The sequence below is a fragment of the Halichoerus grypus genome, chromosome 6, assembly GCF_964656455.1.
Source record: "Halichoerus grypus chromosome 6, mHalGry1.hap1.1, whole genome shotgun sequence".
Lineage (NCBI taxonomy): Eukaryota > Metazoa > Chordata > Mammalia > Carnivora > Phocidae > Halichoerus > Halichoerus grypus.
This window is the reverse complement of record NC_135717.1, coordinates 171,183,706-171,199,208: the sequence shown is the minus strand read 5'-3', so window position 1 is coordinate 171,199,208 and position 15,503 is coordinate 171,183,706. Positions and strand designations below refer to the sequence as shown.

Genomic DNA, 15,503 nt, shown 5'->3' with positions numbered 1-15,503 from the left:
TGATTTGTTTAAAAATAACAATAATTACATATTAAGATAAATAACATTTTTAATGAAAAGTATTTTTCTAAATAAAAATATGCAGTTAGAAATGTGGCATTGTTACATAGTTTTACAAATCTCTTTGTCTAGCATAACAGAAAACAGAATCTCATATCTACTTCTCCCCCTTCAATCTGGTGTGATATTGCAGGTCATAAAGCTGCTGGGTTACTTCCTTGTACACTTGAGAGAATGAGAGTGGAAAAGACAAATAATGTCTGGGTAGTCTTATAAAAATGTATTTAACCTCACAGACCACACTTTAATTGCTGTTCTATACTACAACAATTAAGATGAACAAACTGCCGTGGTATGCAACAACATACTGTTATTTGAAAAAGACACAGACATAATATTTCAAATATATAAAGCTCAAACATGACCAAAGCCAAACTATGTTAAACCATATTGTTTATTAGTAGTAAAATAAAATGAAAAGCAAAGAAATGATGACCATCAAAATCAGGAGAGTGGTTATCTCACCAGGGAGAGAAGTTATCATTGGGAAGAACCACATGGTGGAAAAGCTTCTTAGGGGTGGAGGGACAGTAATGTCCTGTTTCAGGCATTCACAATTTTTTTCTGTAAAGGGCTAGATAGTACCTATTTTTTACTTTCTGGACCATACTGTCTCTGGTGCAACTACTCAACTCTGCCATTGTGGGAAGAAAGCAGGAACAGCTATATTCCAATAAAACTTTATTCACAAAACAAAATGGCAGGCTGGATTTGGTGCAGAGAGCTCTAGCTTGCCAATACTTGTTTTATTTGACATGGTAATGGTTACATGGGTGTCCACTTTATAATTATTAAACTGTTCCTTTATGTTTTAAGTACTTTACCAGTAGTTCCATTTTAAAATAAGAAATGTCAAAAAGGAAAAAAAAAGAAACAGAGAATAGTATATTAAAGAAATTGAATCAGTAGTTAAAAAAAGTTTACAAAGGAAAATATCAGGCCCAAATAGTTCTATAGGTATATTCCACCCAATTTTCAAAAAAACATTAACTCAAATCATTTCACAATATTAAAAAAAGAAACTACTCATTTTATAAGCTTAGTTTGGACTTGATATGAAAATCAGAAAAAGATAGTATGAGAAAAATAAGCCAATCTCACTCATGAACACAAATCAGAATATCCTAAACAACACATTAGCAAGTTGAAACTAGTAGTGCTAAAGATAAAAAAGATGCTTAATTTCACTGGTAATTAAGGTAACAGAAATTAAGACCACAATGAGATACTGTTTTATACCAATTAGAATAGCAGAAATTAAGAAGTCTGATAACGTCAAGGGATAGAGAGGATGTGGTCAACAGAATTACACACCACTGGTAGGAGTATAAACAGATACAAATACTTGGGGAAAGATTTTTGTTTTATCTTATCACACTTGTGAATAAAAAAAATTTCCAAAAAACTATATATAGCAGTATAATTTTTATGTAGTTCACAAACAAGCAGAACTAATTTTTTTCTTTTTACAAGCAGAACTAATTAATATTGTTTGGGGAATCATGTATACATGATACAACTACTTAAAATCAAGGGAAGACAAACAAAAATTTAGGATAACCAGTTAGTCACCTCTGGGAGGGAGGCAACAGGATAGCCAAGCATAAAGACACATAAGTAGATGCAAAGAATTGGTAATGTTCTAGCTCTTGAGCTGAGTGATCAGTTCATGAGTATTCATTTAAAAAATATGCTGTGTAATTTACATATTTGCTATATTTATTTTTCTGAAATTACTGAAAATTAAAACAGATAATTAAAAGTGGACTTTGGATGCCTGGGTGGCTCAGTTGGTTAAGCGTCTGACTCTTGATCTCAGCTCAGGTCTTGATCTTAGGGTCATGAGTTTAAGTGCTGCACTGGGCTCCATGCTGAGCATTGAGCCTACTTAAAACAAAACAAAACAAAAACCCCTTTCCCCACCTTTAAAAAAAAAAAGTGGACTTAATAAAGGCATATACAATTCTTTATTTGTATAGTCACTTGGGGAGAAAATCATAAAAGATACTCCCTCACAGCTAATAAGGTACTATTAAAATCTGTCTGCTCCCAAAATATGCATGGCCCACTGTGGCCCAAGTCCTTTGAGAAGGAGTGTTATTAAAAAATATGAGCAGGGAAAAAAAAATGAACAGAGGCTTTAGAGTAGAATTCTCAGCTCTGCCCTAATGAGTTGCCTAATTTTTTATTTTCCTCATCTGTTGAACAGACATGTTAATAATTGCTCCTATCTCACAGTGCTAACGCGAGAATCAAATGAGATAATGTCTGTAAAATCATTTTATAAACAATAAAGTGCTCTAGAAGTGGCACCACAGGAAGTGGCACTGAAGGGTATTTCACGTACCTTGATGAGCTGATTATTCTTCACATAGTGCAAAGTGTTTGACCGATTACCTCCAGCGACCACGGGCGGGTAGGCTAAGATGTCTGCACCACGGGCCCGGCATTCAAATTCAAACTGAAAAACAACACAGAAGACAGGATTTCCTCAGGGCTGTGCCAGCCCAGGCTCTCTCCAACAAACAGCCCATCCCTCCATTCAAGTACTTCTTTTCCGTCATTACTGGAAAACAAGTTATCAAATCTAACCAAACTTCTCATGCTGCAATTCCAGTCTATTTTTTATTCTCCCCACCATCCTGTTATTTGACCCTATTATTAAGTCTGTTCTGTTCCTGAGTGCTCCAAATTTCCTATGATTTTCAAATTAAGTCCAGAAGAGAACACAGAAAACCTACGATCAAGGCTGAGTACAGAGATACAGTGGAGTAAAGTTCCTGTTTTTTATTCTTATTTAGATAAACACTGGAATACAGCTTGCAGTTTTTTTTTTTTTTTTTTTTTTTTTTTTTAAAGATTTTATTTATTTGACACAGAGAGAGATAGCGAGAGCAGGAACACAAGCAGGGGGAGTGGGAGAGGGAGAAGCAGGCTTCCTGCCGAGCAGGGAGCCCGATGTGGGACTCGATCCCAGGACCCTGGGATCATGACCTGAGCCGAAGGCAGACGCTTAACGTCTGAGCCACCCAGGCGCCCCTACAGCTTGCAGTTTTAACAACAGCTCTGAATTACTAAATTTCAACTTTTTAAATAGCTACCAACCTAAATGTGCTGGAAAAGTGAAAAAGGATGCTAGGCATTAGTAGTAAATTAGTAGTAAATTCTACTAATTTCACTTTGTCCAAGGATGGAGCTGGAGACTGGTGAGCAGCTGCTGCTCTTTCCAGTACTACTCTGATTCTCCTCCTTTACATTTACTTAAACAGTATTCTCGCTCACATTTGACTAAGTCTTTGCTTCTTCATCTGTTCTGCTTTGCAGTTTTCATTTAACTGTAGCTCTGTGTATTTTAGACACATCTAATAAATTATCAGTGACATTTAAGAACCAAATCCTCTCCACTGATATCCTGGTCACTTACACGAAAGCCAACTGGATGCCATCTGCAAATCAATGGAATTACTTTACTTATTACTATTTTTGCCTCCAATAAAACCTTCCCAATCTTTTAAAGCTCACCTTAGCATAAAGGAAGCCTTCCTCCATGGGAGCTTTACTGGCAAACATGGTCTCTATGAAAGCCTGTAAACAGAATGGAGGATGAACAGTCTCATTTTAAATACGTTGCTTACTCAAACATTCAAAATACTGGAGCTCAAATGAAAAGCACCCTTCTCCCCAATTTTGCTGACCTGAAGTTGTGACTTTGTGACCTGATAATATAGATTTCTGAAGAGGAAACTATTGCTTTCAGGACTATTTGACTGATAACAGATTTAGTGGAAAGGTGACTCAACATCACACTCAGAATATACATTGGTATGCCAGAGTAAGCTACATGGGAACACATTTGTCATTTATGTAACAAAGTAGCCCAGAAATGTATGAAATTATGGATCGAATGGTCCAGTCTACTGTAAGGTTCCCCAACCTTAGCATTGTCGACATTTTGGACTATATAACTCTTTTTAGGGTGCCAGCAGCACTCCCCAACTGAGAATCAGATACTGCCAGATATCCCCTAAAGGACAAAACTGGGGCGCCTGGGTGGCTCAGTCGTTTAGTGTCTGCCTTCGGCTCGGGTCATGATCCCAGGGTGCTGGGATCAAGCCCCGCATCAGGCTCCCTGCTCAGCGGGAAGCCTGCTTCTCCCTCTCCCACTCCCCCTGCTTGTGTTCCCTCTCTCGCTGTCTCTGTCAAAAAATAAATTTAAAAAATCTTTAAAGGACAAAACTGCCCCAAGTTCAGAATCAGTGACCTATAGAAGAAATACTTTATTTCTCCACGTGTTTCCTTTTTTTAATGAACGTACAATGTTTATAATTCACCACTGTACCTTATTCCAAAAAGATTTTGACTAGTTTACATGGATACACAAAATACAACAAGGTGGCACAAATTCATGGCAGAATTAAAGAAAAGCAAGCCTTAAGCGGAATGGAGCTCAAAAAACTAAGAATGCATACCATCATGACCTTCACGATTACTACGGCAACTATGGACGGGCCACAAACTTATCTGAGTTTTCTAGTAGCCAGTGTGAAAAGGGAAACTATCAGCTCTATTTCCCATGTCTGTGGGATAAAAACAAATCAGCTGCACAGGGATAGGATTATATGATTCTACCACTAGAAAGGAATTTCTCTCGAGTTAGGTTCTAAGAGTGAAGGCAATATGGGAAGGAATGTTTTTAATAACATTTTTCCAAATATAAGGCAATGACATTATCATAAAGCCCAACAGAGGGAAAGCAAGCGGGCTGGCCATGAAATAGCTGTGTGGCTTGCCCCTGTTCTCATTCTGATCCTTCCTCAAATGTTCCATCCTCAGAGAGGCCTTTCTGACCACCCTACCTCACTCAGCACTTCTACCACACTTCATTCCCTTCCACTGCTTCCTTTTTCTTTTTCTTCACAGCACTTAATTCCAGTTGACTATACAGCATGTTTGTTTACTGTCTCTCCTCAACTAGAATGTACACTGAGGACACGGACATTGATTTGCATTTCCTTGATGATGGGTGATGATGAGCATCTCTTCATGTGGTATCTAAACCTACTCTGTTGAGGGTTTTCTTTTCCTTTTTTTTTTTTAAACTGGGTGGGTAACTTAAATTTCTTTTTTTTTTTTTAAGATTTTATTTATTTATTTGACAGAGAGAGAGAGACAGCGAGAGAGGGAACACAAGCAGGGGGAGTGGGAGAGGGAGAAGCAGGCTTCCTGCTTGAGCAGAGAGCCCGATGTGGGGCTCAATTCCAGGACCCTGGGATCACGACCCGAGCTGAAGTCAGACACTTAATGACTGAGCCACCCAGGCGCCCCTGTTGAGGGTTTTATCATGGATCAATGTTGTACTTTGTCAAATGCTTTTTCTGTGTCTCCTGAAATGATCCTATGGTTCTTATCCTTTCTTTTTTTTTTTTTTTAAAGATTTTATTTATTTATTTGACAGAGAGACAGTGAGAGAGGGAACACAAGCAGGGGGAGTGGGAGAGGGAGAAGCAGGCTTCCCACCGAGCAGGGAGCCTGATGCGGGGCTCGATCCTAGGACCCTGGAACCATGACCTGAGCCAAAGGCAGACGCTTAACGACTGAGCCACCCAGGCGCCCCTGGTTCTTATCCTTTCTTTTATTGATGTGATGTATCATGTTGATTGATTGGCAAATATTGACCCACCCTTGCAACACAGGAAAAAAATCTCACTTGATTGTGGTGAATGATTTTATGTATTGCTGTATTCAGTTTGCTAGTACTTTGTTGAGGATATCTGCATCTATGTTCATCAGAGATCTGGCCTGTGGTTCTCTTTTATTGTGGGGTCTTTATCTGGTTTTGGTTTCAGGGTAATGCTGGCCTCATAAAATGAATTTGGAAGTTTTCCTTCCTTTTCTATTTTTTGAGAAGAACAGGCATTAACTCTTTTTTTTTTTTTTTTTTTGAAGATTTTATTTATTTATTTGAGACAGAATGAGAGAGAGAGAGAGAGAGCACATGAGAGGGGGGAGGGTCAGAGGGAGAAGCAGGCTCCCTGCCGAGCAGGGAGCCCGATGCGGGACTCGATCCAGGGACTCCAGGATCATGACCTGAGCCGAAGGCAGTCGCTTAACCAACTGAGCCACCCAGGCGCCCCGGCATTAACTCTTTTTAAATGTCTGGTAGAATTCACCTGTGAAACCATCTGGCCCTGAACTTTTTGTTGGGAGTTTTTTGAGTACTGATTCAATTTCTTTGCTGGTAATGGGACTGTTCAAATTTTCTATTTCTTCCTGTTTTAGTTTTGGTAAGTTATGTTTCTAGGAATTTATCCATTTCTTCTATTGTCCAATTTGCTGGCAAATAATTTTTCATAATATTCTTACAATTGTTTGTATTTCTGTGGTGTTTGTTATTTTTCCTCTTTCATTTGTGATTTCATATATTTGGGTCCTTTCTCTTTTTTTCTTGAGGAGTCTGGCTAGAGGTTTATCAATTTTATTGATTTTTTTCAAAGAACCAGCTCCTGATTTTATTGATCTGTTCTACTGTTTTTTTAGTTTCTGTATCATTTGTTTCTGCTCTAATCTTTATTATTTCCTTCCTTCTGCTAGTTTTAGGCTTTGTTTGTTTTTCTAGCTCCTTTAGGAGTAAGGATAGGTTGTTTGAGATTTTTCTTGCTTCTTGAGGTAGGCTTGTATTTTTTTTTTTTTTAAAGATTTTATTTATTTATTTGACAGAGAGAGAGAGACAGTGAGAGAGAGAACACAAGCAGGGGGAGTGAGAGAGGGAGAAGCAGGCCTCCTGCTGAGCAGGGAGCCCAATGCGGGGCTCGATCCCAGGACCCTGGGATCATGACCTGAGCCGAAGGCAGACGCTTAACGACTGAGCCACCCAGGCACCCCGAGGTAGGCTTGTATTGCTATGAACTTCTCTCTCAGGACTGCTTTTGCTGCATCCCAAAGGTTTTGAAATGTTGTGTTTTCATTTTCATTTGTTTCCATGTACTTTTTTATTTCTTCTTTTATTTCCTGGTTGACCCATTCATTGTTTAGTAGCATGTTATTTAACCTCTATGTATTCGTGGTCTTTCCAGATTTTTTATGGTTGACTTCTGGTTTCATAGCATTATGGTCAGAAAATATGCATGGTATAACTTTGATCTTTTGGAATTTGTTGAGGTTTGTTTTGCAACCTAGTATGTGATCTATTCTGGAGAACATTCCATCTGCACTTGAAAAGAATGTGTATTCTTCTTAGAATGGAATGTTCTTAATATATCTGTTAAATCCATCTGGTCCAGTATGTCATTCAAAGCCATTGTTTCCTTGATTTTCTGTTTAGATGATCTGTCCATTGATGTAAGCGGGGTGTTAAAGTCCCCTACTCTTATTGTATTATTATTGATTAGTTCTTTTATGTTTGTTATTAACTGTTTTATGTATTTGGGTGCTCCCATAAATATTTAAAATTGTTATATCTTCTTGCTGGATTGTCCCCTTCATTATTTTAGTGTCCTTCTTTGTCTCTTGTTATAGTCTTTGTTTTAAAGTCTATTTTGTCTAAGTATTGCTACTCTAGCTTTCTTTCTTTCTTTTTTAAAGATTTTATTTATTTATTTGAGAAAGAGGGAGAGAGAAGCAGACTCCCGGCTGAGCAGGGGCTCAATCCCCGGACCCTGGGATCATGACCTAAGCCAAAGGCAGATGCTTAACGACTGAGCCACCCAGGTGCCCCTACTCCAGCTTTCTTTTTACATCCATTTGCATGATAAATATTTCTCCATCCCCTCACTTCCAATATGCAGGTGTCTTTAGGTCTAAAATTAGTCTTTGTAGGGGCACCTGGGTGGCTCAATCATTAGGCATCTGCCTTCGGCTCAGGTCATGGTCCCAGGGTCCTGGGATCGAGCCCCGCATTGGGCTCTCTGCTCAATGCGAAGCCTGCTTCTCCCTCTCCCACTTCCCCCTGCTTGTCTTCCCTCTCTCACTATATCGCTCTCTGTCAAATAAATAAATAAAATCTTAAAAAAAAAAAAAAAGAGTCTTTGTAGTCTACAGATGGTCTCCTGTAGACTATAGATATAGATGGGTCTTGTTTTTTTACCCATTTGTCATCCTTTGTCTTTTGATTGGAGTGTTTAATTCATTTACATTCAAAGTAATTATTGGTAGATTAATTGCCATTTTATTACTTGTTTTGTAGTTGTTTCTGAAGATTTTCTCTGACCCTTTCTTGTCTTTCTCTCTTTCATGATTTGCTGGTTTTCCTTAGTGATATATTTGGATTTCTTTCTCTTTATTCTCTGCATATTTATTAGTGGTTATCATGAGGTTTGTATATATGATGCTTGTTTAAGTTTGAACCCATTCTTTACTCCTCTCCTCCGCACATTTTAGGTATATGGTGTCATATTTGACATCTTTTTATTTTGTGAATTCCTTGGCTGATTTTTATTTATTTATTTATTTAAGATTTTATTTATTTGACAGATAGATAGCACAAGTAGGCAGAGTGACAGGCAGAGGGAGAGGGAGAAGCAGGCTCTCTGCTGAGCAGGGAGCTAGACACGGGGCTCAATCCCAGGACCCCAGGATCATGACCTGAGCCGAAAGCAGCTGCTTAACTGATTGAGCCACCCAGGTGCCCCCCTTGGCTGATTTTTAACAGAAATACTCATTTTTACCACTTTTGTGTTTCCTACCTTTATATTGTCATTTTTGGTCTTTCCTTTCCACTCAGAGTCCCCTTTAATATTTCTTGCACGGCTGGTTTAGTGGTCATGAAATCCTTTAGTTTTTGTTTGTCTGGGAAACTCTTTTATCTTTCCTTCTATTCTGAAGATAGCTTCACTGGATAGAATATTCTTGGCTGCAGGTTTTTCCTATTCAGCACTTTGAATATATCATGCCACTCCTTTCTGGCTTGGAAAGCTTCTGCTGAAAAATCTGATAGACTTATGGGGTTTCCTTTATATGTAACTGTCTTCTTTTGTCTTACTGCTTTTAGTATTTTTTCTTTATCACTGTATTTTGCCATTTATTTATTATTTAAAAAAGCAATCTCTACATCCAATGTTGGGCTCTAACTCACGATCCTGAGATCAAGAGCTGCATGCTCTACCAACTGAGCCAGCCAGGTGCCCCTGTATTTTGCCATTTTAATTACAATATGTCTTGGTGTGGACCTACTTTTGTTGGTTTTGTTGGGGGTTTTCTGTGCCTCCTGGATCTGGATAGGTTTCCTTTCCCAGATCAGGTAAGTCTTCAGCTATTATTTCTTCAAAAAATTCTCTGTTCCCTTTTCTCTCTCTTCTTCTTCTGGGACTCCTATAATATGTATGTTATTATGTTTGATGGAGTCACTGAGTTCCCTAAGTCTATCCTCATTTTGCATAATTTTTTTCTCCCTTTTGTTTATCTTGATTACCTTCCATTACTCTTCTAGGTCATTAATTTGTTTCTCTGCTTCTTCCAGCCTGCTGTTATTCCATCAAGCATGTTTCTCATTTTGTTTATTGAGCCCTTTATCTCTGCTATGTTATCCCTTATCTCTGTGTTAATGGTCTCACTGTCAAGTCCAGTGAGTAACCTGATGATCATTGCTTTAAATTCTCCATCAGGCACGTTACTTACATCTGTTTTGTTTGTAGCTCTCTCGCCATGGCCTTGTCCTGTTCTTTCATTTGGGTCAAATTCCTCTGTCATTTCATTTTGTCTAAGTCTCTGTGCCTGTTTCTGTATGTTAGGAGAGTCAGGTACATCTCCTGTTCTTGAGGGTATTGCTTTTATGAAGAGGTCCTGTAATGCCCTGCAATGTAGTGTCCCCTGTTCCCCAGGGCTTGGTGCTTCTGGGAGTATCTCCAATGTGTGTGCTTGCACCCTGCTGTTGTGTCCTGGCTGCTTTACCCTTCAGGCCAGTTGTCTTCAGGGGCTCTCTGCCTGTTGTAAGCAGTGTCTGGTCCCTGGCCTGAATGTGGTAACTTTCAACTAGGTGTGCTCTGGTTTGCTTGTGAAATGAGATCTGTTACTGATGCCACTGGAACCAAGGCCTTATAAAACTCCCGGGCCAGGAAACATGGTGTTGGCAAGGGTTTGGGCCAGTCTTCTGGGGGAGGGGGCCTAATGAGCTAGGACTGAGGGGAGTGTGAGTGAGAAGGGCAGTTCCACCAGAGCACTGGGGGTGGGGCTTGGTGTAAGCAAGTTAGGTAGCAAGTGCTGACACTGTGCTGATTCTCACAGGTGGCCCTGTGCTTATGCTGAAAGGTGGGAGAGAGAAATGGAGCCTGCCAGTTCCTTTGTTCCCAGAGGGATCTCTCCGTGATTGCTGCCTCTCTGGGACATGCTCTGAGATGAGCAACAAGCTCCCCGACCCCCAGTGTGTGCCCTTCAGATAGCTCTTTAGATAGCTGTTTCTATGAGGTATGTCCACAGGCTGTTTGCCCTGCCTTTTCTCCAAGAACAGCCCCATTGTCCTCTGAGCTCTTCCAGAGCCAAGCATGCTAACCTTTTGAACTCCAGGCTTTAAGCCCTTCTGGTTGCAAGAACTCACAAAATTTGGGCCCTCCTGCTTTCCAAGCCAATTGCTATGGGGATTGTTTTCCCCATGTGCTCCCTTGTGTGCTAGTTTGTCTCTTGCCCTTCACTGGGACTGTGGCTCCTTCCCCACCACAGCAGCCACAATCCGATTATCTCCCAAGACGTGTCTCTGCACTTCCTACCTTCTTCGATGTGGCTTATTCCCTACCTTTAGCTGTAGAGTTTGTCCTGCCAGTTTTCACATCAATTTCTGGGGTATTTAGGATGATTTGATAGTTATCTAGTTGTATTTGTGGGATTAAATGAGCCTAGGGTTCTCCTATTCCACCGACATCTTCCCCTCCTGTGTATTTTGTTTTTAAATTATAGTCATCTTACTGGGTATGAAGTCGTATCCCATTTTGGTTTTGATTTACATTTTCCTAACAGCTAATGATATTAAGCATCTCTTCATGTGCTTATTGGTCACTTGTATATCTTCTTTGGGGAAATGCCCATTTAAGTCCCATTTTTTAAAAAAGATTATTTGAGAGAGCGAGAGAGCGAGAGAGAGCATGACCGGTGGGGAGAGGCAGAAGCAGGCTCCCTTCTCAGCAGGGAGCCCAACCTGGGGCTCAATCCCAGGACCCCGGGATCATGACCTAAGCCGAAGGTAGATGCTTAACTGACTGAGCCACCCAGGCTCCTCCTCTATCCATTTTTAAACTGGGTTGTCTTTTTGTTTTTGAGTTGCAGGAGTTCTTTACATATTCTGGATACTATACCTTTATTGTATAAATGGCTTACAAATATTTTCTCCTATTCTGTAGGTTGTCTTTTCACTTTTTTGATAGTGTTGTTTGATTGATGCACAGAAGTTTTTAATTTTGATGAAGTCCAATTTAACTGTTTTTCTTGTGTTGCTTATTTTGGTGTCATACCTAAGAATCCATTGCCAAATTCAAGGTCATGAAGATCCACCCCTATGTTTCTGCTAAGAATTTTATAGTTTTAGCTCTTAAGTTTAGGTCTTTGATCCATTTTGAGTGAATTTTTGTATATGGTGTGAGGTAGGGATCCAACATCATTCTTTTGCATGTGGATATCCAGTTGTTCTAGCATATCTGAATTATTCTTAATTAAATATATAGTTAAAGCATTATTTTGAAAGAAAAAGAATGATTCTGATAAAGAGGATGAAAGTGCTACTATGAGCTTGGGTGACGGCCAAGCCATCCTTGGTTTGAATTAGCACTGGCTTTGAAATCAGTGGAATCAGGAAATAATAAAACCTGAACTTCAGCAGCTAGCAAAATAGATTGGAAGGAAGTTGCAAATCAATGACAGTTCTGTTAAAAACCCAGTGGTGTTGTTTGCTCTTTGCTGAAAGCAAGACGACTCTCCACAAGAGTTTCACCTTTGTGGCCGGCAGGTGGAGCTCCAACCAAAGGAACCCAGGCACCTTTAATTTTTGATAAATCAGCTGTGAGACACACTACAACTAATTCAAGTAGGGTAAACTGATGATGGAGGACAATAGATCATGAAGGGATTATTCAGTGAAGGAAATGAGCCATTTTGCAGATTTAGATACAACAACCTGATGAATTCTTTTTAAAAATGGCTCCTGAGAATTTTAGATCAAGGAACAGTATCTCTGGCTTTAAATACTGCTGAGGGTAGGGAAATGTTAGTGCTCACTGTGGTTCACATGACAATCCCTAGTTTACTAGAATGGATTAAGGGAGGGGTCCAACATAGAAGGACTATTGCCCTGCCTCTCCCTTGTTATATAAATTGTCACTGCGTCCTAAAGCTGCATCAATGCTGTGGATGCAGGTACTACTGATGAAGAAAATGAACACCCTTATGGGATCCTCCTTACTCAGGTTATGACTGACACTGTAATAAAGGATTTCATACATGACTTTGTTGTTGGACCCCAGGAGGATATAAAAAGATAGTTTCAGATCTTTAATCTCAACTTCCTCCTATGGATAATAAAAAGATAATAATGAGTTTAGGACTTCACAGGAGAAATAAAATCCAATAAGAAAGAGAACATGTAAAAGAATAAAATCGGACCCTTGTCTTTTTGTTGTTGAGTTGTAAGAGTTCTTTATATATTCTGGATATTAGATTGTTATCAAATATAGATTTGCAAATATTTCTCTTGTTCATAAGTTATCTTTTTACTCCCTTGATAATGTCTTTTGATGCACAAAAGCTTTTAATTTTGATGAAGTTCAATTTATCTATTTTTTATTGTTGTTGTTACTACTGCTTTTGGTGTCATACCTAAGAATCCATTGCCAAATCCAAGGTCATGAAGATTTACCCATATGTTTCTGCTGAGAAACACATACAAAAATTAACTAAAAAAAATGGATCAAAAGACCAAAACATAAGAGCTAAAACTATAAAACTCTTAGAGGAAAACATAGGGGAAAAGCTTCATGACCTTGGATTTGGCAATAATTTTTGGATATGACACCAAAAGCATAGGCAACACAAGAAAAAAACAGATAAATGTTGTATGGTTGTAGTAGGCAAGTTCAAAGTAGGTTTGAGGTTACCAGGGGCTGGAGGGAGGGGAAATGGGAGTTATTGTCCAATGGTTCCAGAGTTTCTATTTGGGATGATGAAAAAGTTCTGGAAATAGAAAATGGTGCTGGTTGTACAACAATGTGAATGTACCTAACGCCACTGAATTGTACACCTAAAAATGGTTAAAATAGTAAGTTTTATGTTATATAAATTTTACAACAAAAAAATAGCAAATGGAAAGAAAATAAGGGGGTAACAATTCAGATCCTTAAACAATTTTTTGTTTTTTTAAGATTTTATTTATTTATTTGACAGAGAGACAGACAGCAAGAGAGGGAATACAAGCAGGGGGAGTGGGAGAGGAAGAAGCAGGCTTCCTGCTGAGCAGGGAGCCCGATGCGGGGCTCGATCCCAGGACCCTGGGATCATGACCTGAGCAGAAGGCAGACGCTTAACAACTGAGCCACCCAGATGCCCAACAAATTCAGTTTTTTATGTTTAATTAAAAATGAAATAAAAAGGCAGAAATTGAAGAGTGCCAAGCTTTTATAATTTTACAGTAAGGCAGAGAATTGGCAACTGCCTGTCTTCAAACTTCTCAGGGTATAAAAATCCCAAGGCAGATATACTCAATTTATCTGAGTTTAGAGGAATTTTAGAAAGAAAAAGATTCCAATGAGCCACTATCATCAGATGTCAAAATACAGGCTTTTAATATAAAGATAATAATGGAAAAAGAAGATTGCTATGCTTCATATCATGCCAGGTCATCTCTGGCAGGGAACTCAAGACATTTTAACAAATGTGTGAGTGAATGGCTGGATGTAGAGAAGAAACTCTTTTAGATCTACTGAATACAGGAACACTATGCAGCACTGACTAGGACTGCAAATGAACCCCTTAGGGATGACAGAATTAATTCAAGGGAATGTGGGGATGCTACTGTGAAAAGAATAAAAATTAAAGTCTATTTAGAAGTTAGAATGTATAATAAAAAAAAGGATACTGTGATGTCTCCTTAACCTGACTGTATAACTGATATGAATATAATGTTTGAATAAAAATTCCTCTGCCTACTGGGTAATAAGAAAAAAGGAATAACTTGGATCCTCTCTTCATCCAGTACTCATTAGACATGCAACATGGGAGCCTTTAGAATTAACCTAAGCCAATTAAACTAGTAAATTTGAAACATTATTGGATACCTGGAAGGCAATAAGAAATTACTATCCTAAATAAAGAAACGTCAGATATAAGTATATTAGTGTCCATAAACTCACTGAAATAAGCCAGTGTGGCCAATGAGGAAGACTGTTGAATCAGGTCACAAACAGTAGACTACAAGGGGGCTCAATAAAACCATACCCTGAGGAGCCTCAGCTGCGTCCAGTACAGTCCAGACTATTCAATTCATATAAGCTAAAGGTGACTGGTATTCTCTACTATCTGGCTAATGCAGTTTTCTCATTATTAATCACCAATGAGAGCCTACAACAATTTGCATTCTTGTGGATTGGCTTACAATATACAGTATTACCTCAAAAATATTAAACCTCTTCTGAATATTGTCACAATCTGATGAGGCACAACTGAGATCTAATATAGCTGGACAATACAATATATTGATGGTATTATTTTCTTTTTATTTCCCCTTTATTTAATTTTTTAAAGTAGGCTCCATGCCAAGTGTGGAGCCCAATGTGGGGCTTGAATTCACGACCAGGAGATCAAGACCTGAGCTGAGATCAAAAGTCAGATGCTTAACCGACTGAGCCACCCAGGTGCCTGGGTATTATTATTTTCATCTGAAACTGCGGATCAAGTTAAAAGCGACTTTACTAAGGTCATAAATCATATGACTGACTGGGGATGACTGATTAACCTTGCTAGAAATCCAGGGCTCCACAGAGACTATGGAATTTTGGGAGATTACACAGGTTGGAGCAATCTGTGACATATCACAAACCACTAGGAATAAATTGTTATCAGTCCATGACCCTCAGATTGAAGAGGTTCAACAACACTACTGCACATATTTGGTTTTTAGAGAAACCATACTTCACTTAGGGATGTTCTTGGCCCCAATTCATAAAATCACGATGAAAAAGGCCTTATTTGATTAGGGGCCTTAACAAAAAAAGTCTTCTTAGACTGCAGAAGGCTATGACTTAAGCTATTATGTTAGAACCATATGATCCTAACACTGAAATGATATTAGAAAGTGTCAGCCCCTGCACTCATACCAACTGGAATTTCCACCAAAAGCCATAATCACTACTCCAAGATGATCTCTGGCTTTGGTGTTAAGACATTATTAGATGTTGCTTTCCACTCTATGTCTTTTGAAAGACAGTTGCTGATTTATTTTGGGGCATTTGCTGAGATCGCCCCAATAACTAAAA

At 38.9% G+C, this 15,503-nt stretch overlaps 1 protein-coding gene across 3 annotated transcripts in view; it reads right to left on the bottom strand.

Moving 5' to 3' along the window:
- XPNPEP3 (X-prolyl aminopeptidase 3) overlaps positions 1-15,503 on the bottom strand; it is a 73,888-nt gene that overhangs the window by 21,173 nt on the left and 37,212 nt on the right. For all 3 annotated transcript variants that reach the window (XM_036072604.2, XM_078076675.1, XM_036072606.2), the window contains 2 exons: positions 3,583-3,645; positions 2,408-2,521 (listed from right to left, as the gene is read on the bottom strand). In XM_036072604.2, coding sequence (XP_035928497.1) covers positions 2,408-2,521; positions 3,583-3,645 — 177 coding nt within the window. The remainder of the gene's footprint in view (positions 1-2,407; positions 2,522-3,582; positions 3,646-15,503) is intronic.